General features: G+C 43.5%; 1 protein-coding gene across 1 annotated transcript in view; it reads left to right on the top strand.

Moving 5' to 3' along the window:
- The window catches only part of LOC311134542 (membrane-bound transcription factor site-1 protease-like), a 41,163-nt gene that overhangs the window by 9,931 nt on the left and 7,992 nt on the right, over positions 1–23,240 (top strand). Inside the window, exons 3-9 of the mRNA XM_084168242.1 lie at positions 14,963–15,526; positions 17,721–17,981; positions 21,131–21,340; positions 21,502–21,612; positions 21,721–21,947; positions 22,051–22,118; positions 22,236–22,338. Coding sequence (XP_084024368.1) covers positions 15,301–15,526; positions 17,721–17,981; positions 21,131–21,340; positions 21,502–21,612; positions 21,721–21,947; positions 22,051–22,118; positions 22,236–22,338 — 1,206 coding nt within the window. The 5' untranslated portion in view covers positions 14,963–15,300. The remainder of the gene's footprint in view (positions 1–14,962; positions 15,527–17,720; positions 17,982–21,130; positions 21,341–21,501; positions 21,613–21,720; positions 21,948–22,050; positions 22,119–22,235; positions 22,339–23,240) is intronic.

Genomic DNA, 23,240 nt, shown 5'->3' with positions numbered 1-23,240 from the left:
TTGTGAATTCTTGGTTGGTGAGCGGACCCCAGACCTCACAACCATAAAGGTTAATGGGTTCTATAACTGATTAAAGTATTTTTAGCTAGATCCTAATTGGTATGTCGAATTTTATGTTCCTTTTGATGGCATAGATGGCCCTTCTTGCCTTGTCTCTCAGATCGTTCACAGCTTTGTGGAAGTTACCTGTGGCGTTGATGTTTAGGCCGAGGTAGGTATAGTTTTTTGTGTGCTCTAGGGCAACGGTGTCTAGATGGAATTTGTATTTGTGGTCCTGGCAAACTTTTTACACCATTATTTTTGTCTTACTGAGATTTACTGTCAGGGCCCAGGTCTGACAGAATCTGTGCAGAAGATCTAGGTGCTGCTGCAGGCCCTCCTTGGTTGGGGACAGAAGTACCAGATCATCAGCAAACAGTAGACATTTGACTTCAGATTCTAGTAGGGTGAGGCTGGGTGCTGCAGACTGTTCCAGTGCCCTCACCAATTCGTTGATATATATGTTGAATTGGGTGGGGCTTAAGCTGCATCCCTGTCTCACCACACGGCCCTGTGGAAATAAATGTGTGTTTTCTCTAATATCTCTGGTACAGCTAGCTAGCTTGTTGCTTTGTTATCTAGTTAACTAGCTAGCTCTAACACTATTTTTATAATTATTAGCTAAGTCCCAATCTTCATGACCTAATAAATAATATATTCTAATTAAAACAGATAATAGACATAATAATGGTTTAACCATTAGTGTAGGAATGGATGTAAGCGTGTACATATAACTTGTTTTTTAGCCTTGCACCTGTAGTTTCATTACATACTTTGCATAAAAGTTTGTCACTCTTTAAACTATTTCATCATCTTCTTCTCCGGATGAACTATTATGTTGAGGTTGTGGAGCCCAGTCCGGAACAGGATATAAGTCCGGAAAATAATTTTTAAGGTTTGCTCCCAATCTGTGCTTTTTAGTTTCGTAGTCATGGCAAGCCCATCCTCCCCCGGGGATAACACTCCATTCGCATTCAGTGTTGCCAAACGGACAGTCCAGTGGGCCCCCTTTGATGTTGCACGGTTTTCCTCTCTTATCAACATACTGTCCTGGAGCTCCTGAAGCTGGATATACTTCCTTGGGTGATTTGTTAACAATTGTCTGTACAGTCATTTAATCGTGGTTTGAATCAAGAATGATGTCAACAGAGGTAGTATGCAACAAAATACTACTCCCATTACTACCAAGGCTACACCTATCATATTTGCAGTCTTTGCAAACATGGCTCCCCATTTTCCCAGAGTCAAGTCCAGCCAATCCCAGGCATGAGCATCATGCCCAGCATTGTCTCTGACTTCTTGTCGTAGTCCTTTGAGTTTTGTCATGGCCTCAGTGAATGACCCTTCTGGGGAGGTGTTTTTGGGGATAAAGGTGCAGCACTGTTTCCCAAACAAAAAAGACAGGTCATTTTGCTAGTTGCATGCACCTGTTCTCCTAAAGTCCGTATAATTTATGAACCTCTGTTGATTGTAATAAATGTAATTAATCCATTCTAAGATTAATATTGATTCAAATCCTGACCCAACTTCGTCTCTTGCCTTATATTCTTTTGGAATTCCTCTAGGTTGGCCAATTGCATCTAAATATATATTAGGGTCAGACACATAATCTCTTTTTGTCCTTTTTAGTAGGGTATTTTGAGTTTCAACTCAAGGAATCCCACTCCACTATTACAGCTTGTTGTATCAACTGTACCCTAGCACAGAGCCCTTTCCAGTCCCCTGGTAACGTTGCCCTGAGTCGTCGCTCTTGGCAGACCCAGAAGAAATCTGCCAATGCCACTGACTGATCTTCATATGGAGCAATCAGGGGCAATGCCAAGGTCTGATTCTGACATTGTTCTGGTGTCACTATTTGTCCTTTGCTTGTCCCTGCTGCCTGGTACGTAGCCCTTTATGGCGTATCTGCATTCCAAGAGGTATCAGTGGTTAAGTGCCAGGTAGTACCACACTTACCCTGGAATTTCCCAAAATCGTGTTTCCCTTGAGTTCTATTAAAACACTCATTGCTCATTGCTACACCATAGGTCTTAAATTGGTAATCTGACTCATCTAATTTACATGCATCCTCTGTCTGATGGTGCGCCGACTCCTTTCGCAACTCGAGTGCAGTGATTCAGATACCACGTAGTGCTTCCTTCCACCTGTATGGCCGTAGGCGTAGCTCGAACCACCTTGTATGGACCTTCTCCCTGAGCTGGTTCCACTTCCTTCGGAAGACCCTGATGTACACTTGGTCCCCTGGCACCACCGGACCGGACACCTCTGGTCCTGGCTCTGGTCCTCGTCTTTTTTCCTGGAGATAAATAGTTTTATGTATAGCAGTTAGTTGTTTCACATATGCTTTGAGTTCCATTTCTAATTGTTCAAGTGAGGGACCCTTTATAGGGTCCTCTCAGAACTGGCACTGGCATGGGTCGACCCGTAAGCATTTCATGCGGGGTTAGGTGCGTGTTTCTGTTAGTTTACATGCGATAGCTCATTAAGGCAAGCAGTAATGCATCCATCCAGTTAAGCTTTGCACTAGCACATATTTTATTTAGCCTTGAGGGTTCCATTTATTATTTCAACCATCCCTTGCGACTGTGGGTGATACACACATACCAGTCTTTGCTTTATCCTTAGCTGTTGTAATACTTGTTTTACTGTTTTCGGAATAAATGCTGAACCGTTGTCTGAACTGATTTCTGTCGGTATTCCAAACTTGGGTATCACTTCTCTGGTTAGGAATTTGATTACTGTTCCTGATCATAGGTCTACTGATGGTACTGCTTCTACCCATCTACTGAACCTATCTATAATTACAAGCATGTATCTTTTTCCATTCACTTTCTTAATCATATCCACGTAGTCTATGACCAAGTGTCGAAATGGTCCCTCTGTGACCGGTATGTGACCTATAGGTGTGGTTATGCCCTTGCGCACATTGTTTTGTGCGCAAACTTCACATTTTGCCAATGTATCATCTACCATTGCCTGTAGATATGGTGACCAATATCCTTGCTGTTTGATCTTCCTTATCACTTCCCCCCTTGTGCAATGGTCAAAATCATGCGCATCTGTTATTAACAGGTTAAGTACAGGGTGCTACAATAGTACCCTCATGGGATCTCCATAACCATGTCACATCTTTCGTAGCTCCTCTTTGGTGCCACTTTGTCTGTTCGTAGGGTCCTGCCCTTTCATGCATTCTAATGATGTCATCTAACTGAGGTGCAGATTTTATAATGACCATTGGTGCTAGCATCGGGATGATGCATTTGGAGGCCTGTTTAGCAGCTTCATCTGCTGCATTATTGCCCCTGATAACAAATTCATTGCCTTTATTGTGAGCCTGACACTTAACTATAGCCAGCCGTGTCGGTTACATTAGTGCTGTCATAAGTTTCACAATTTGCTTGTGATGTTGTATAGGCGTGCAATCACTTTTCCTGAACCCCCGTTGTTTCCAGACTGCCCCAAACAGGTGACACACACCATGTGCATAGGCTGAATCAGTGTAGATGTTAACTGTCTTCCCTTTCCCCAGCATACAGGCCGCAGTAAGTGCTTTAAGTTCAGCCAGTTGGGCTGAACATGGCTGTGGGCAATGTTCTGTCATTACTTCTCTAAATTCCCTTCCTTGTTTCTTCACTACTGCAAATCCAGCCTTGTTTCCTGTGTGGTCTTTGTAACAAGACCTGTCTACAAAATAGTCCTCCACATAGCCATTTCCCAGATCGGGCAATGGTGTTGACTCTAAGTCTGGTCTAAGCCGGTTGAATGTCAATGATTCTGTCACACAATTGTGTGCTAAACCCTTGAATTCTAACGGAATTCTTTCTGCCGGGTTCACTGAACTACAGCGTTTCATGGAGAAATCTGGGTATGTTAATAGGGTCATGTATTCCAAAGTTCTTGCATTGGTAAGCACAAATTTTCCCTGTTCTATTAGCTCCACTATTTTATGATGTGTGTACATTACTATAGGGTAGCCAATAGTAATGGTGGATGCTTTGTCATATGCATACTGCAGAGCAGCTAGACCCTGATAGCAGGGTGGATATCCCTGTGCCACAGAATCCAGTCTGGTGCTATAGTATGCAATAGGCTGCTTCCGTCGCCCACTGCAGGACTCCTGCATAAGAACTGATGCTGCATAACCGTCACACCGATTTGCTGCGGATAACAGAAACGGCTTTGTGTAGTCCGGGGCTGCTAGAGCCGGGGCAGACTGCATTTATTGTTTTAATGTTTCAAATGCAGTTAAGGCATCATTCGTCCAATCAAGGTTAGCCCTAAGGTTTAGTTGCCCAGCATTTTTCATAAGTTCTCGTAGAGGGGCTGTTTTGACAGCATATTCTTGTTTCCATTCAGTGCTGAATCCTGTCATCCCTAAAAACGTCATCACTTGGGCAACTGTGTGGGGTAGCGGTGCTTTGCTGATGCCTTCTAATTGTCCTGGTGCTATTGCTTTTGTACCATGAGCTATTGTCCGTCCCAGATATTCAACTTGAGGCTGGCAGTATTGGAGCTTTGTTTTCGATACCTTGTGTCCCCCTTCCACTAGTTTTGTCAAGAGTCATGGAATCAGTATGACATTGTTCCAAGGAAGGAGCACATTAATTTCAGTTATCATATCTCCATCCAGGGATTCCTCATCATCTTCCTCATTTACCTGCATTCTCTCCAGGGCTTCTCTTACCCCTTCGTAACAATCAAACCTTTCTGAGTTAATTTCTGTATTCTGCTCAGTCTTTCTTAACCTTTCTACACCCCTTTCTTTTGCTGGAGAAGGCGCAGATGGAGTCCCTCTCTCCTCTTCCAGTTCTATTTCTCCTTTTATTTCTACATTTACATTTTACATTTACATTTTTTTTACATTTATGTCATTTAGCAGACGCTCTTATCCAGAGCGACTTACAGTTAGTGAATACATATATTTTTTTTTTATACTGGCCCCCCGTGGGAATCGAACCCACAACCCTGGCGTTGCAAACACCATGCTCTATCAACTGAGCTACATCCCTGCCGGCCATTCCCTCCCCTATCCTGGACGACGCTGGGCCAATTGTGCGCCGCCCATCAGTCTCCCAGTCGTGGCCGGCTGCGACAGAGCCTGGATTTCTACCACTCCAGACACTAGTGGGTACTGTCCGCTGGTGTATGGTGGGGGTCTTATGGACCAGTTCTCTTTCTTTCTGTTTGCCTTTTCATCATCCTTTCTCAACATGCTCCTAGCCTTTCGCATACTTTTTAGTAGCCCTTCTCCTTCTGCCTGGAACATTTTTAGCATTTCCCTTTCTCTCTCTTTTTTTCTGTCTCTTTTTCCCTTTATCACCTGCTTTATAGTTCTTTATCATTGTGTCCATTTCTTCACATACTGAGACATCAAACGTTCCTCCTGTTGGCCATACTGTATTCATTTTCTTAGTGCGTTGCTCCCATTTTTTTGACGTTTTTATCTGCATACAGGGTATCTATCCCCAGGATTTCTACCGCTGTTTTACTCATTTCTGCTGCCTGTATTCTTGGACTCCCCACTGCCAACCTCAAGTGTGATTCTTTTTCCGTATTTGGTTTAATAGTTACCAGTATTTTCCTTAGTGTCAATCTAGTAACTGCCTGTGGTTTCAATATCACTGGTATTTTGTTTATTGTCGACTCTACTCGTCTTAGTACCACTGAAATTTATATCTCTGGGTCTTTTATTTGTTGTCCAGTAACTCATTTTCCTCTTTCAAACCCTTCCTGCTCTCCTATGTCCAGATATAATTCTATCTGGGTGTCTATGGGTACTACTACAAAGTGTAAGGTTGTTGCCTGTGCTAATTCCTCAAGCGTCTGCCCTATCCGTCCCACAGTCCAATTTCTTCCAATTATGCTTCCCCAATCTACGTATGGCCACTCTTCTACTTCCTCTAGATTCTGTATCTCAGTTTAACTTCTTTCCCTCCGTTAAGCTACAGTGAGGGGAAAAAAGTATTTGATCCCCTGCTGATTTTGTACGTTTGCCCACTGACAAAGACATGATAAGTCTATAATTTTAATGGTAGGTTTATTTGAACAGTGAGAGACAGAATAACAACAACAAAAATCCAGAAAAACACATGTCAAAAATGTTATAAATTGATTTGCATTTTAATGAGGGAAATAAGTATTTGACCCCTCTGCAAAACATGACTTAGTACTTGTTAGCAAAACCCTTGTTGGCAATCACAGAGGTCAGACGTTTCTTGTAGTTGGCCACCAGGTTTGCACACATCTCAGGAGGGATTTTGTCCCACTCCTCTTTGCAGATCTTCTCCAAGTCATTAAGGTTTCGAGGCTGACGTTTGGCAACTCGAACCTTCAGCTCCCTCCACAGATTTTCTATGGGATTAAGGTCTGGATACTGGCTAGGCCACTCCATGACCTTAATGTGCTTCTTCTTGAGCCACTCCTTTGTTGCCTTGGCCGTGTGTTTTGGGTCATTGTCATGCTGGAATACCCATCCACGACCCATTTTCAATGCCCTGGCTGAGGGAAGGAGGTTCTCATCCAAGATTTGACGGTACATGGCCCTGTCCGTCGTACCCTTTGATGCGGTGAAGTTGTCCTGTCCCCTTAGCAGAAAAACACCCCCAAAGCATAATGTTTCCACCTCCATGTTTGATGGTGGGGATGGTGTTCTTGGGGTCATAGGCAGCATTCCTCCTCCAAACACGGCGAGTTGAGTTGATGCCAAAGAGCTTGATTTTGGTCTCATCTGACCACAACACTTTCACCCAGTTCTCCTCTGAATCATTCAGATGTTCATTGGCAAACTTCAGACGGGCCTGTATATGTGCTTTCTTGAGCAGGGGTCCTTGCGGGCGCGGCAGGATTTCAGTCCTTCACAGCGTAGTGTGTTACCAATTGTTTTCTTGGTGTATATGGACTTTCTCATAACACACTTATCTCTCTTGATTGCCACCACCTTTTTGTAGCTAATCTCAAAAACCTCCATTTCACTTTTTTACCCTTATTTCTAGACCATTCGGTAGCTTATAGCTTTCTACTCTCAGTATTTCAATGGTCATTCGTGCATCATTCACACTCCTTTTTCCCAGTGCGAGACTAGGCGCGTCCTCCCTACCGGGTCACACTCAAGTGACGGTCCAGGAGAGGTGCGCGTCCCCTTCCCACACTCACTTTCACTCTCACACTTCCACACGCTTTCCTAAGCGACCTGCAAATTCAGCCCTTTCCTGATACACTTCCTCGACACAAAAAAATTGTATTATACAGGGGTTTTGCCTGTCTATGCAGCCCTTTATTGATACACTTCCTCGACACAATAAAGCGGTATCCTCAGGACTTTTTGCCTGCTTATGCAGCCCTCTGATGATACACTTCCTCAACACACCAGAGCAGTATCCGCTGGACTTTCTTTCACGTGACCCTACCTTGGGATTTTTACTGTTGCAACCCTCAAGGCTTTTATTCCTTCATTGTTTTGCATGCATTATTTGAACCCAAAAGCTCCCAATTCATATTTTTCAAGTTCTTAAATTTGGAGAGACGTACTTGGTGTCCTACCGCTGAGGCCAGGCCCTGGGGCGAACCACACAAGCTCTATTCTAATAAGCAAGAACTTTGCTTACCTTTTTTAGTGGCCACTTGTTTGTGTAGTTCGTCCAAGCCGTCCACAGCTGCAGCTTTTCACCATTCTTGGTCCCTTTTTGCCAATCCTGTTCGTTGACGCCAAGATATGTTGTGGAAATACTTCTCAAAGATATCTCTCAGACACTGGAGCTTGTGAGCTCAGAATATACTTTATTACAAAATAACAAGCCGAGCTGGTCCGCGGAGCAACTGCCAGTCCCAGACTTGGAGCTCTCTTTTTATACAGCTTCATCTTTTCATATCATATCGGAACCCCTTCTTTATGCAAATAGCCACCCTCCCTTGACCTTGAGCCACTATGGTTTCTTTGTCTAGCCTCTTTCCTGTCTATACCCATGTCTGCTTGGTTTCCCCTCTTGCCTGACTATTGGTGACGTGATAACGACAGTTCCTTTAAAAATAATACACATACACACCTGATGATAATTATATAGTACATTGATTACTGCTGTCACTTCGGCCGAGGCTGCCTCCTCTCCTTGTTCGGGCAGGCTTCGGCGTTCGTCGTCACCTGAGTACTAACCACTGCCGCTCCAATCATCACAATTGTCTTGTCTCGTTATCACACACACCTGGTTCTAATCCCCTAATTAGTCTGTGTATAAGTGTTCCCTCTGCCCCCTTGTCCTTGTGGGTGATTGTTTATTGAGAAGGTTAGTGAAGCTCGGTGGAGCTTGTGTATTTTGTTAGACGGGAGTATTTTCCTGTGTGCCTTGTATTTTCCAGTGCACCTGTTTTGTGCCCTGGAGTGTGTTTGACGCAGTTCTGCGTAAACCTGTATTTTGCGGATTAAAGCCTGTTATTCTGTGATTTACCCTCTGCGCCTGACTCCTTCAACACCACCTCATTACAACTGCAGTCACAATGTGGTTGTCCAGTCATGCATCTGGATTACAAAATATGTTTCATACATCATATGTTTCAAAATATAGACAGGTGTAGTCACTAATCCTCTTTTAAACCCATAATGATTCTGCTTATTGTTCAATGATTTTATAATATATGTAATGGAAAAATACCTATAATACTTCCCAAGTGGGAAACCTGGGTATCATCTTTCTACAACGAGTAAGCAAGTCGGAAGTTTCTGACATGACGCAAACGTGGCAGTAGTTGCTGCCATATGTTAGTCACTAGCCAGAGTTGCTGAAAAAGAACACTACTACTAATACTATAGTATACTATAGTTACCTTTTTGCAGACTTTACTGTAGTATTTACTATAGTGGTTTTGCTTAATCTTTGACATAGCAGTGGGGGCTTTGTTCTTGAGGAAACCTACTATGCAAAATACTCAAAAGAGCACATTTTCGATAACCTGTAGATAGGACTGAGGTGTGAACCGACAGTTCACAGCTTCTGCTCTTTTTTTAAATAACCAGTAGGGAACACAATATATGCAATATACTTGGCATGTAGGTTTCTCACTTATGGCTCAAATTGGGATATGGGGGAGGGAAATGAGCAGGGTATATGCAAATTTAATACTGGGGTTTATAGTAATTACTGTAGTGTTTTTGCAGACTGTGTTTTTGTGGACATTACTCTAGTCTTTACTGAAGTGTTTTTGTGGTCTGTAGTATTTACTATACACTACATGACCAAAAGTAAGTGGACACCTGCTCGTCGAACATCTCATTCCAAAATCATGGGCATTAATATGGAGTTAGTCCCCCTTTGCTGCTATAACAGCCTCCATTCTTCTGTGAAGGCTTTCCACTAGATGTTGGAACATTGCGGCGAGGACTTGCTTCCATTCAGCCACAAGCGTTAATGTGGTCGGGCACTGATGTTGGGCGATTAGGCCTGGCTCGCAGTCCCAAAGGTGTTCGACAGGGTTGAGGTCAGGGCTCTGTGCAGGCCAGTCAAGTTCTTCCACACCGATATCGACAAACCATTTCTGTATTGACCTCGCTTTTTGCACGGGCATTGTCATGCTGAAACAGAAAAGGGCCTTCCCCAAACTGTTGCCACAAAGATGGAAGCATATAATATTCTAGAATGTAGTTGTATGATGTAGCGTTAAGATTTCCCTTCAATGGAACTAAGGGGCCTAGCCCGAACCATGAAAAACAGCCCCAGACCATTATTCCTCCTCCACCAAACTTTACAGTTGTCCGTTGAACTGACGGATGATGAAGCGTGATTCATCACTCCAGAGAATGCATTTCTCTTGCTCCAGTCCAATGGCGGCGATCTTTACACCACTCCAGCAGACGCTTGGCGTTGGTGATCTTAGGCTTGTGTGCAGCTGCTCGGCCATGGAAACCCATTTCATGAAGCTAACGACAAACAGTTATTGTGCGGACGTTGCTTCCAGAGGCAGTTTGGAACTCGGTAGTGATGTTGCAACCGAGGACAGATTACTTTTACCCGCTACACGCTTCAGCACTCGGTGGTCCCGTTCTGTGAGCTTGTGTGGCCTACCACTTCACAACCTGAGCCATTGTTGCTCCTAGACGTTTCCACTTCACAATAACAGCACTTAAAGTTGACCAGGGCAGCTCTAGCAGGGCAGACATTTGACGAACTGACTTGTTGGAAAGGTAGCATTCTATGACGGTGCCACGTTGAAAGTCACTGAGCTCTTCAATACAGGCCATTCTACTGCCAATGATTGTCTATGAAGATTGCATGGCTGTGTGCTCTATTTTATACACCTGTCAGCGACGGGTGTGGCTGAAATAGTCGAATCCACTAATTTGAAGGGGTGTCCACATATTTTTGGTCATGTAGTGTAGTGTTCTACAGTATACTACAACATTCTATAGTACGTACTACACGTGATCGAGGTATACTACAGTGTGTAGTATAGTATACCACAATTTACTACAGAATTCTATAGTAAGTACTGTAGTGTTCTGTAGTATTCTTTTTCATGTGGGTAACAAATGTTTGCAATGATTAGAGGTCCAATGCAGCCATTTTTATCTCAATATCATTTCTGGGTAACAATTAAGTACCTTACTGTGATTTGTTTTTCAATTAAAATGGTCAAAAAGAAACGACTAGCTTCTTAGCAAAGAGCAATTTCTCAAGCAAGAATTATGTCTGGGAGTGGTCTGAGGGGAAAACTGAAAACTAGCTCTTATTGGCAGAGAGGTTTGAAACTCTCTTTCTTATTGGTCTATTAACTCATTTACCGCCTGGTAATGTTACTAGGCAGGCCTAAAGTCCATCCCACCACAACAGGTTACAATTTCAGGCAGCCTTTTCAAACAGCTCTTACACTAAAAGGGCATTATCATAATTTTAACAATTTCACATTATTATTCCAACCTCATAGTGTGAAAATATATACACAGGAAAATCACTTTTTTGACAGCATTGGGCCTTATTATTAATTAGACTGCGCGTCTTTGTCTTACTTGTGTTTAATAAGCTGTCTAGATAGTTTTTACAAACATGTTAATCATGTCTTTTGTGTACAACATGTAAATAGCTGCATGTAGCCTAAAGGCATCAGCATGCTTCCGAACTCAGCTAGCCGAACCGAACGAGTGTGCTCGCGTACTCCCTTAAAATACATTCACTTGAAAAACGAGAAAAAAGCGGCAGTAGTACTGTTTGTCCATTTAGTGACGCCGTAGCAGGTATACACTTCCTCAAAATAGTCAGAATGAATCTAAGATAACTCAAGAAATCTGTCATTAATTTTGACGTTTTTGCCGAATAGATCTTAATCATGCAATTTTACATCTAACAAAGATGTTTGGTGCAGTAGAAATTTTGTGTCCCCGAACAACCAGAAAAACCATCACGAAGTCCAAAATGAACAAAAACACCACAAAATGTTGTCATAATATATGCACAAACTCTACCAAACTAAGTAGAGCAGAGCAGCAGCAGCGGAGTGGGCAGCAGCTACGGAAAGAAATATCCTGCACATGCGCATAAATATTTCTATCATTAGCCAGGCAAATCGAGTTTCCCGAAAATCTGGAACCGCAGTCACTCCATTTATAGTTTTGTGTTTATATACAGTACCTTGCAATAGTATTCTTCCCCCTTGGCGTCTTTCCTATTTTGTTGCATTACAACCTGTAATTTAAATGGATTTTGATTTTGATTTCATGTAATGGACATACACAAAATAGTCCAAATTGGTGAAATGAAATGAAATAAATAACTTGTTTCAAAAAATTGCAAGCGTTCAGATTCCAAACTCTCCACCATGGCCAAGACCAAAGAGCTCTCCAAGGATGTCAGGGACAAGATTGTAGATCTACACAAGGCTGGAATGGGCTACAAGACCATCGCCAAGCAGCTTGGTGAGAAGGTGACAACAGTTGGTGCGATTATTCGCAAATGGAAGAAACACAAAATAACTGTCAATCTCCCTCAGCCTGGGGCTCCATGCAAGATCTCACCTTGTGGAGTTGCAATGATCATGAGAACGGTGAGGAATCAGCCCAGAACTACACGGGAGGATCTTGTCAATGATCTCAAGGCAGCTGGGACCATAGTCACCAAGAAAACAATTGGTAACACACTATGCCGTGAAGGACTGAAATCCTGCAGCGCCCGCAAGGTCCCCCTGCTCAAGAAAGCACATATACAGGCCCGTCTGAAGTTTGCCAATGAACATCTGAATGATTCAGAGGAGAACTGGGTGAAAGTGTTGTGGTCAGATGAGACCAAAATCGAGCTCTTTGGCATCAACTCAACTCGCCGTGTTTGGAGGAGGAGGAATGCTGCCTATGACCCCAAGAACACCATCCCCACCGTCAAACATGGAGGTGGAAACATTATGCTTTGGGGGTGTTTTTCTGCTAAGGGGACAGGACAACTTCACAGCATCAAAGGGTACGATGGACGGGGCCATGTACCGTCAAATCTTGAATGAGAACCTCCTTCCCTCAGCCAGGGCATTGAAATGGGTCGTGGATGGGTATTCCAGCATGACAATGACCCAAAACACACGGCCAAGGCAACAAAGGAGTGGCTCAAGAAGAAGCACATTAAGGTCCTGGAGTGGCCTAGCCAGTCTCCAGACCTTAATCCCATAGAAAATCTGTGGAGGGAGCTGAAGGTTCGAGTTGCCAAACGTCAGCCTTGAAACCTTAATGACTTGGTGAAGATCTGCAAAGAGGAGTGGGACAAAACCCTCCTGAGATGTGTGCAAACCTGGTGGCCAACTACAATAAACTTCTGACCTCTGTGATTTGCCAACAAGGGTTTTAAGTCATGTTTTGCAGAGGGGTCTAAGACTTATTTCCCTCATTAAAATGCAAATCAATTTATAACATTTCTGACATGCGTTTTTCTGGATTTTTTGTTGTTATTCTGTCTCTCACTGTTCAAATAAACCTACCATTAAAATGATAGACTGATCATTTCTTCGTCAGTGGGCAAACGTACAAAATCAGCAGGGGATCAAATACTTTTTTCCCTCACTGTAGCTATGCAAAGTGCCAGATAGGTAACCATTTACAGTAACTGCTGTTCATTATTACTCCGTCAATAAACACCATCAGCCGGCAGAAGATCTAGCTACTGTAAATTAGCTACAGAAAGTAATGGAGAAATCTGACCTTTCTGCAGCAGGTAGCTCTGGCCAGGCAGCTTCACTACCAGCTAGCATGACTGTAGCCAGTAACCCAGCCGTTTTCCATTCTTTTGTCTTATTTCTTGTTTGTTTCACAATAAAACATATTTTTCATCTTCAAAGTGGTAGGCATGTTGTGTAAATCAAATGATACAAACCCCCTCAAAAATCAATTTTAATTCCAGGTTGTAAGGCAACAAAATAGGAAAAATGCCAAGGGGGGAGAATACTTTCGCAAGCCACTATTAGTTTTTATTTCTATTAGTTTCAGTTTAGTTTTCAGGTCCACTTTACTCGTTTTTATTTAGTTTCAGTTTTAGAAAACATTTCTATTTAGTTTTTATATTATTTCGTTTCAGTTTTAGTGTTCGGGACAGAAAGTAGCCTATGCGTGGGAGGCTAGGAGACATTTGTGTTGTATATGTTTTGGGGATGTAACTTCTAACAACTGGAAAACACGACTCTTGTCCCAGTTCATTTGCAAAATATAGTTTTGACCGACATGGTTCTGCTTCATTTTTATTTTTTCGGACAATTGTTCTAAGAGGGGGATGAGGTGCCCAGAGGTTTGATGTTGTTTTCTCATGTGTGTTTTAGGGACCACTCGCTGGTGGACGTCTGACTAATTACGTTCGGCACTCTGTTCAGATGTGCTAAGTATTCTTGGCCGGCTAACGCCACCAGTGTGTCCAAGCATTTACACCCTATTTTAACCCAGCAGACAGTGTTCCCAGCCGGAGCCTGAACTAGTTGTTTGGTTTGGGTCTCAGAAAGGCCCATCTGGTGTGCACAAAGGGAGGGAGAGAGCTGTCCATATATTCCAGGAAAAGGCTGCCTTAGTGGTATAATGTAACTGGTTCTTGCTAACTTTGGAGGGGTTGTGACTGCAGGGTCCATACCTCAGGACGCTGAAGGGAAATGAAACCCCACCTGTCCAGGGTAAGTGATTTAGAGGGTGGGATTTTAAGACTACTGACTTATCCCAATGATAAGGGATTTTTCCCTTGGGGCCAAGCCTTTGTGGCTGAGTTTTGGCATTCCCCCAGATTTCAGGTAGTTTCCTTGCAAGAGTGGAAGTCCTCTACGTCAAACCAGCAGTACCAATGGTTAGAGGTCCCTTTGACCACCCCATTACGATTTTATGTTGCCTTGTAACTACTGAAATTACATTGTACACTAGTTTACCCCTCAAAAACTAGGCTACATAGGATCTAAGTATACAGAACAAAAATTAAAATCCAACATGCAACAATTTCAAAGATTTAACTGAGTTACAGTTCATATAAGGAAATCAGTCAATTGAAATAAATAAATTAAGCCCTAATCTATGGATTTCACATGACTGGGCAGGGGTGCAGCCATGGGTGGGCCTTGGAGGGCATAGGCCCACACACTTGGAAGCCAGGCCCACCCACTGGGGAGCCAGACCCAGCCAATCAGAATGAGTTTTTCCCTACAAAAGGGCTTTATTACAGACAGAAAGGAGAAATGCTCACTAACAGGGATGTAAACACATTTGTGCACCAAATTTGAGAGAAATAAGCTTTTTGTGAGTATGGACAATTTCTGGGATGTTTTATTTCAGCTCATGAAACATGGGACCAACACTTTACATGTTGCGTTTATATTTTTGTTCAGTATAGATTGATTTGATTGGAGAACAGAAAGCATGAAGTTGCTGAAGCATATGTGTGCATTATATTTTATTATGTCCCATTAATATGACAATGTGTCTTCCATTTCGTTCCAGGTATTTGAGGAAAAGATCTGCAGTGGAACTCTCTAGGCTACACAACCACCATCCTCATCTGCCTCTGTGGATCTCCTCTGTGTGTGAAAATGGATCCCCGATAGTTGCCTGGCTGAAGGACAGATCAACACACTGGACTTTAAAGATGGAGAGGAAACGCAGAAAGAAATGAAAGAAGCTCAGGCCATGTGCAATGAGGGCATCTGTGAGCGCTGGACATGAACTGCTCTGTTGATGATTGCCATATCAGCCATATTTTTGTCTTGTCATATGTTAAACAATTCCCCCTGGCTGCTAGGACGCCTGCTCTGGGCTTGGAGGGATAAAGACTATTTCTGATGGGTAGTGAACAGAAAAGGACAGCTTGGACTATGACCCTGGTGCCTATATGGCTCTCCATAGTAGTGGTCCTGCTATGTGGCAGGTTCTTTCTAGTGGGGACAGAGGGAGGGGATGGGGCTGTGTCCTCCTCCACCTACTCTCCCAACCCTGATGAGACCCACAGTTCCAACTGCTCAAGTCTCACTGTGAAACTGGAGTTTTCGACCAAAGTAGTCGAACATGGTAAGCTATGTTACTGTAGTTTACAGACTAGAACACCAATGGCAGGAAGGGCTGCCTCTTGGCTACTCCTATGGAACTTCTGCTGTAAAATCATGACTGACATACAAGGTCCATACTCACCATTTCCTAACATTTCATTATTTGGGTCAAAGCCAAAGGATGTTTGGGAGATATTCAGGCCACATTCTCTTTATGGTGATTGCCATTTATGACATGTAAGTCAAGTTTATCTTTGTTTTATGGTGTTTTTTCAATGAATTGTCACTCATTGACCACATACCGATAACACAACCTGAGCGTGGCAGGACGATCACTGTCAAGCTGCTCTACTCTACTCTACCTGGCTGGAGGTTCCCACATGGCTTAGCAGGCTTCAGCCAAGGGGTATTCAACTATTAACATACGAGGTCCGGAGCCTGCTGGTTTTCTGTTCTACCTGATAATTAATTGCATCCACTAAATCAATCCCTGATTTAGAGGGGAACAATGATAAAAAGCAGTGGAACTGGCTTCGAGGTCCGGAGGTCGTGTCTAAACTTGACACTTACATGCAACTTCTGCTATCAGAATACGAAGATAGCATTGAAAAGACGGGTGGTCTGATTGTGTACAGATCTGGCTGACACTTCAGAAGGTGGTCTGGCTGACCACTTCAGAAGGTGGTCAGGGATGCATTGTGTGCGGATTTCTCCTCAGTCTGACGCAATCAGGCTACCGAAAGCTCATACAGTGGGTGACATCATCAGCACTCCACTGTGGTCCACAGTGGTCCTCTGTAGCTCAACTGGTAGAGCACGGCGCTTGTAACGCCAAGGTAGTGGGTTCGATCCCCGGGACCACCCATACACAAAAATGTATGCACGCATGACTGTAAGTCGCTTTGGATAAAAGCGTCTGCTAAATGGCATATTATTATTATTATTATTATTACTCCTCCCACAGCATGTGAGAAACTTGTTTGCTGGCCTCATAAATGCTAGCATTCTAGCTAATATTTAGAAAAAACATTTGTTTGGCTAGAGTTATGCTAACCTGTTTGCAATCCCTTTAGCGTTGCTTGCTTGCTGGCTAGCTACAGAGGTTAGCTGGCTAGTTAGCTACAGTAGTTAGCTACTGTCATCAGTTGTTGTGGCATTATCATATTTTGCCTTTTCCACCGTTTGTAGAATGCATGCTGGCCTTTGAATATAGCGCCGGAAAAGGGAATCTGGACACGGTAGACACATTTATATATAGGTGTAGACGCATGAGACGTTTGGAATTCCATGATCAGAACTCTATGATCAGAATACTAAAGCTGCATGAACGGGTCAAGTCTAGACACGGCCAGAGTTGAGTTTTAGGGCTTTAGCCAAACTGTGTTGGATCCTTCATTGTTGGATGGAGTATTCATTGGCTGTTGTCCCAGAGCGTACATACCCCCTCCTTCCTCTTAAAGGTCCAGGACTCGAGTCAGAGTAGTCTGTCTGGGATGCGTGTCTGTGCAGCCTTGCTGGCAGAGCACCATGGCAGAATATAACATGGTATTTATAGTCCCCTTATTATTGACCTTTATTCCACAGCCTTATTTTTCAATGAATTCCTACTGACTCAGTGAGAGCAGTGCATTGTGAAGCAGGGCGAGGGATCATCATGATAGAGTGGTCGGGCTAAGCGGTCAAGATCATGTGAAGGGCCTTGTGCAGAGTCAATAAAGAATTGGCTTGTAGTTTTATGTCTCTGCCAACACATTCATACTAAATTCATGAAAGTTAAGCTACATTGGTGCCACGCGCCAGGGGTCTGTGCAATTGTACACCGACGATGGCACAATGTAGCTAACTGAAAGTTATTCAGTATGATTTGATTCTAGGCCTCCTTTTGTCATTCATTGCTGTTTTTATGGGCTTTTATTTCACTGTTGTGACAGCAGAGGAACTGCTAGTACAATGCAGACTTGCAGGGTATCAGTGCAGACTTGAAGGGTATCACTGTACCAGTTTTTCTTCTAGAAACAAGAGAATATTACAGTGACTGTAATGGCAAACCTTGAGCTTTAAGGACATCTAAAACCAATGGAGTAATGAGTTTTACCTATATCGCTCTCCCCAAATGGCAATGCCACCTATAAATCCGTTGACATTGGAATGTCCCACAGCTGAAGCACAACTGCCTTGGAGATGTTTAATGATTACCCTGTTCTCTCTTTCTCCAGAGTACATAGTGGTGTTTAATGGCTACTTTACAGCCAAGGCACGCAGTCTCTTCATCAGCAGTACTCTGCGGACCGCCGAGGCCCTGGACTGGCACATCGTGCTCCGGGAGAACCCAGCCAGTGACTTCCCCAGTGACTTTGAAGTGGTGCAGATCCGCCAGGCCTCTCGCAGCAGCCTGCTCACCCTGGAGGACCACCCCTACATCAAGAGGGTCACTCCCCAGCGCAAGGTGTTCCGCACACTCAAGTATACACCTGACTGTGAGTCTCCATCTCCGCTCAGCCCTGCTTTTCTTGTTTTAACTGATCCACATACTTTATGCTTTGTCATATAGACAGTCCCCATATCCCACATACAGTGGCTTGCGAAAGTATTCACCCCCCTTGGCATTTTTCCTATTTTGTTGCCTTACAACCTGGAATTAAAATGGATTTTGGGGGGGTTGTATCATTTGATTTACACAACATGCCTACCACTTTGAAGATGCAAAATATTTTTTATTGTGAAACAAACAAGAAATAAGACTAAAAAACAGAAAACTTGAGCGTGCATAACTATTCACCCCCCCAAAGTCAATACTTTGTAGAGCCACCTTTTAAAGCAATTACAGCTGCAAGTCTCTTGGGGTATCTCTATAAGCTTGGCACATCCAGCCACTGGGATTTTTCCCCATTCTTCAAGGCAAAACTGCTCCAGCTCCTTCAAGTTGGATGGGGCCTGCTGGTGTACAAGAATCTTTAAGTCATACCACAGATTCTCAATTGAATTGAGGTCTGGGCTTTGACTAGGCCATTCCAAGACATTTAAATGTTTCCCCTTAAACCACTCAAGTGTTGCCTAAGCAGTATGCTTAGGGTCATTCTCCTGCTGGAAGGTGAACCTCCGTCCCAGTCTCAAATCTCTGGAAGACTGAAACAGGTTTCCCTCAAGAATTTCCCTGTATTTAGCGCCATCCATCATAAATTCTGACCAGTTTCCCAGTCCTTGCTGATGAAAAACATCCCCACAGCATGATGCTGCCACCACCATGCTTCACTGTGGGAATGGTGTTCTCGGGGTGATGAGAGGGGTTGGGTTTGCGCCAGACATAGCGTTTTCCTTGATGGCCAAATTTTAGTCTCATCTGACCAGAGTACCTTCTTCCATACATTTGGGGAGTCTCCCACATGCCTTTTGGCGAACACCAAATGTGTTTGCTTATTTTTGTCTTTAAGCACTGGCTTTTTTCTGGTCACTCTTCCGTAAAGCCCAGCTCTGTGGAGTGTACGGCTTAAAGTGGTCCAATGGACAGATACTCCAATCTCCGCTGTGGAGCTTTGCAGCTCCTTCAGGGTTATCTTTGGTCTCTTTGTTGCCTCTCTGATTAATGCCCTCCTTGCCTGGTCTGTGAGTTTTGGTGGGTGGCCCTCTCTTGGTAGGTTTGTTGTGATGCCATATTATTTCCATTTTTTAATAATGGATTTAAATGGTGCTCCGTGGGATGTTCAACGTGTCGGATATTTTTTTATAACCCAACCCTGATCTGTACTTCTCCACAACTTTGTCCCTGACCTGTTTGGAGAGCTCCTTGGTCTTCATGGTGCCGCTTGCTTAGTGGTGTTGCAGACTCTGGGGCCTTTCATAACAGGTGTATATATACTGAGATCATATGACAGATCATGTGACACTTAGATTGCACACAGTTGGACTTTATTTTTTACATTTTACATTTTAGTCATTTTAGCAGACGCTCTTATCCAGAGCGACTTACAGTTAGTGAGTGCATTCATTTTAATTCTAACTAATCATGTGACTTCTGAAGGTAATTGGTTGTACCAGATCAAATTTTTTGAAACAAGTTATTTTTTTCATTTCACTTCACCAATTTGGACTATTTTGTGTATGTCCATTTCATGAAATCCAAATAAAAATCCATTTAAATTACAGGTTGTAATGCAGCAAAATAGGAAAAATGCCAATGGGGATGAATACTTTTGCAAGGCGCTATACGTGTGTGTGTGTGTGTGTGTGTCAAGTCATATAGCTGCCCTCCGGTCATGTTTTTCTGTGTTTGATCGACGTTTAGCAGGGATCATATATCATGCAGCACCTACATCCTAACCAGCAGTGGGGCAGCTCCAGGAGAGCACTGTTTGTGCCTGGGGGTTGGTAGAAACTCCTCTCAGGACCTGGGTCAGTATGAATGAGTGCTGTGTCTGGGCACATTGGAGCCCCCTCCAGCCCAGAGCCATTTTACATTTACATTTTAGTCATTTAGCAGACGCTCTTATCCAGAGCGACTTACAGTTAGTGAATACATATTATTTTTATACTGGCCCCCCGTGGGAATCGAACCCACAACCCTGGCGTTGCAAACGCCATGCTCTATCAACTGAGCTACATCCCTGCCGGCCATTCCCTCCCCTACCCTGGACGACGCTGGGCCAATTGTGCGCCGCCCATGAGTCTCCCGGTCGCGGCCGGCTGCGACAGAGCCTGGATTCGAACCAGGATCTCTAGTGGCACAGTTAGCACTGCGATGCAGTGCCTTAGACCACTGCACCACTCAGGACCACTGCGCCCTAAATAGTCGTCCTCCTCCCACCACCTAGTCTGCATCTGTATTGCAGGAATCACTCACCACTACAATGACCGTGCTGCACTGCAAACCAACACCAGTACCACTTTAAACATTATTTAATTGAAAGGGGACATTGAAAATGAACTTGATGGAAGGGGAGTGCATTCAAAATCACAGCGCTCTCCTCCGAGTTGATGAACCATTTCATAGTTTCCAAGGATGTTTTATTCCATTGACATTAATAAGGCTAGAATTATCTCCACCGATTGACCTCCTGGATCCATTTAGAGGTGGTAATAATTATGAGCAGGCAGCGGTGGTATCATCATCACTGTTGGAGTGACTAGGAGAATACAGATTGTAATATAATTACACTTCATAGTGGAGACATCAGCAGCTCTGTCAGTGTCGCTGAAGACTAACTGTTACTGCAATAGGGCCATTTCACATGATTAGATCAGTGGTGCTTGTTAACCGCCCACCACCATCTCCTATATATTGTCGCTGATTATTGTAGTGGTGCTGTTTCATTTGGAACCCAATCAAGTTCAACGAGCTCATGTATTCTGCATGATGAACTACATTCAGTAGCTAGTTAACATCCAGATGAAGTCAGAAAGCAGCATTTGTGGTATTCTGTTGCTTCTTGATTTGAAATGAGAACAAAAGAGATTACTTCACTGTACACAGAATAAAGAGATATTTCATATCACATTGGGGAGCTGTCGATTTCTCTCAATATTGTACACACACTAACAATGTATGACTGAATGTTTGTTTTTCACTCCTGGGCTTTTTCAGCGATGATTGTTCTTGATGTTTTCCTCTCTTGTCATCTCTGCCCGTCAGCGCCGGACCCCGGGGCACCCTGCAACAACGACACCCGCTGGACCCAGAAATGGCAGTCGTCCCGGCCACTGTGCCGGACTAGCCTGTCTCTGGCCTCGGGCTTCTGGCACGCCACGGGCCGCCACTCCAGCCGGAGGCTACTGAGAGCCATCCCCCGACACGTGGCCCAGATCCTGCAGGCTGATGTCCTCTGGCAGATGGGACACACTGGTGAGGACAGACATACAGCAGGGGGTACTGTGTGTTTGTTTGGCTAACAAGTTTGTGGTTGTTTACATTAACGTGTCTTGTGTACATACTTCTTGCAGTTGTAGTTTTTGAGTACATTTATTTGCTGGTTGATTCTAACTGTCTGTATTCTCTGTGTGTAGGTTCCGGAGTGAAGGTGGCTGTTTTTGACACAGGACTCATCGAGAAACATCCACATTTTAAAAACGTGAAGGAGAGAACCAACTGGACCAATGAAAAGACACTTGATGATGGTAAGATCATGGGTTACTAAGTGAACCCTCTTCTCTCCTTTAGTGATGTGATCTGATTCTGTGCTGTGGCCATTGACACTAAGTTCGGTCTCTTCCTTCTCTCTCCAGGGCTGGGACATGGTACCTTTGTGGCAGGGGTCATTGCCAGCATGCGAGAGTGCCAGGGCTTTGCCCCAGACTCTGAGCTTCACATCTTCAGAGTTTTCACCAACAATCAGGTCTCATATACCTCTTGGTTCCTGGATGCCTTTAACTATGCCATTCTGAAGAAGATTGATGTCTTAAACCTCAGCATCGGCGGTCCAGACTTCATGGACCACCCATTTGTTGATAAGGTGAATAATAAAGAATCCCAAAAGCATTTAAACTGATTTACTTTTTTTAAGTTTATCCCATTCTGAGTATCTTTTGATGAAAATGTGTGTTTGTGTGTGCCAGGTTTGGGAGCTGACTGCTAACAGAGTGATCATGGTCTCTGCCATTGGGAACGATGGACCACTATATGGGTGTGTTCTGACACCGAGAGGAGGTGTGGTGGTCAAAAGGGCGTAGCATTGATTGTTACAAGAAACCAAGATAAAAATATATGTAAAATAATAATTACAATTCCATATGTATCCTAGCACCCTGAACAATCCAGCGGATCAGATGGATGTGATTGGTGTCGGTGGGATCGATTTTGAGGACAACATTGCCAGGTTCTCCTCGCGCGGGATGACTACATGGGTGCGTCTCACTCACAGCATAACCCTGAATAACCTCTCAAATGTCTATCTCAGTGTACTCTTACCTTTCCCAGTAAGACTAAACTGAACTCTGTTCCCCAGCCAACCTGGTATCAGTCCCAGACTAGACATCTAACCCTGTGATCTGCAGCCCCCGTCTCTCACACTCAGCCATAGGAAAACACTGAGATAGAGGAATTGAATTTGTTCAGACCATGAAGCCTGTTTTTTGTGGGACATATAAATGAGGAATGCAAACAAATCTCAGTTTACTCACTTACTTATATGGCGCTGCCTACTCCTGATGATTATTTTTCTAATCAAATGAGCAAAAAATATTTAGCTTTGTCTGGGATGCTAAACCATTCAAGATAAAGCGTGCCTATCTATATAATGAATATGAACTGGGTGGGTTGAGATTATTAAATATAAAAGCACTAAACCTCTCTAAAAGCTTCACTTATACAAAAGTTTTACTTGAACCCTAAATTACTAATAAAAGCTCATCCATTGTTTAAAAATGGCCTTTTTGCCTTTGTGCAGATTGATATGTCTCATTTTCGATAATTGAAAATGAAACCTTTTTCAAAGTATCTCTCTTTTTCAAACAAGCATTGCAGAGCTGGTTACAATTTCAATTTCATCCCCCTGAAAAGATAGAACAAATATTATGGTTGAACTCAAATGTGCTGGTTGATAAAATACCTGTATTTATGGAAAATATGTTTTAAAAGGGTATTTTGTTTTTAAACGACATTGTAAATTGGAATGGTAGAGTTATGTCTTTCATGGAGTTATCAGAATTGTATGGGAAGGTCTGCTCAATCCAAGATTACAACCAATTGATTACAGCATTACCCAAAAATGGAGGAGGCAGGTGGCAGCGGGAGGAGGTAGGGAACT

This window comes from Coregonus lavaretus (assembly GCF_964263955.1).
Source record: "Coregonus lavaretus genome assembly, chromosome: 9".
Classification (NCBI taxonomy): domain Eukaryota; kingdom Metazoa; phylum Chordata; class Actinopteri; order Salmoniformes; family Salmonidae; genus Coregonus; species Coregonus lavaretus.
Note: the sequence above shows the minus strand (reverse complement) of the source record. Positions and strands in the feature narration are given on the sequence as shown.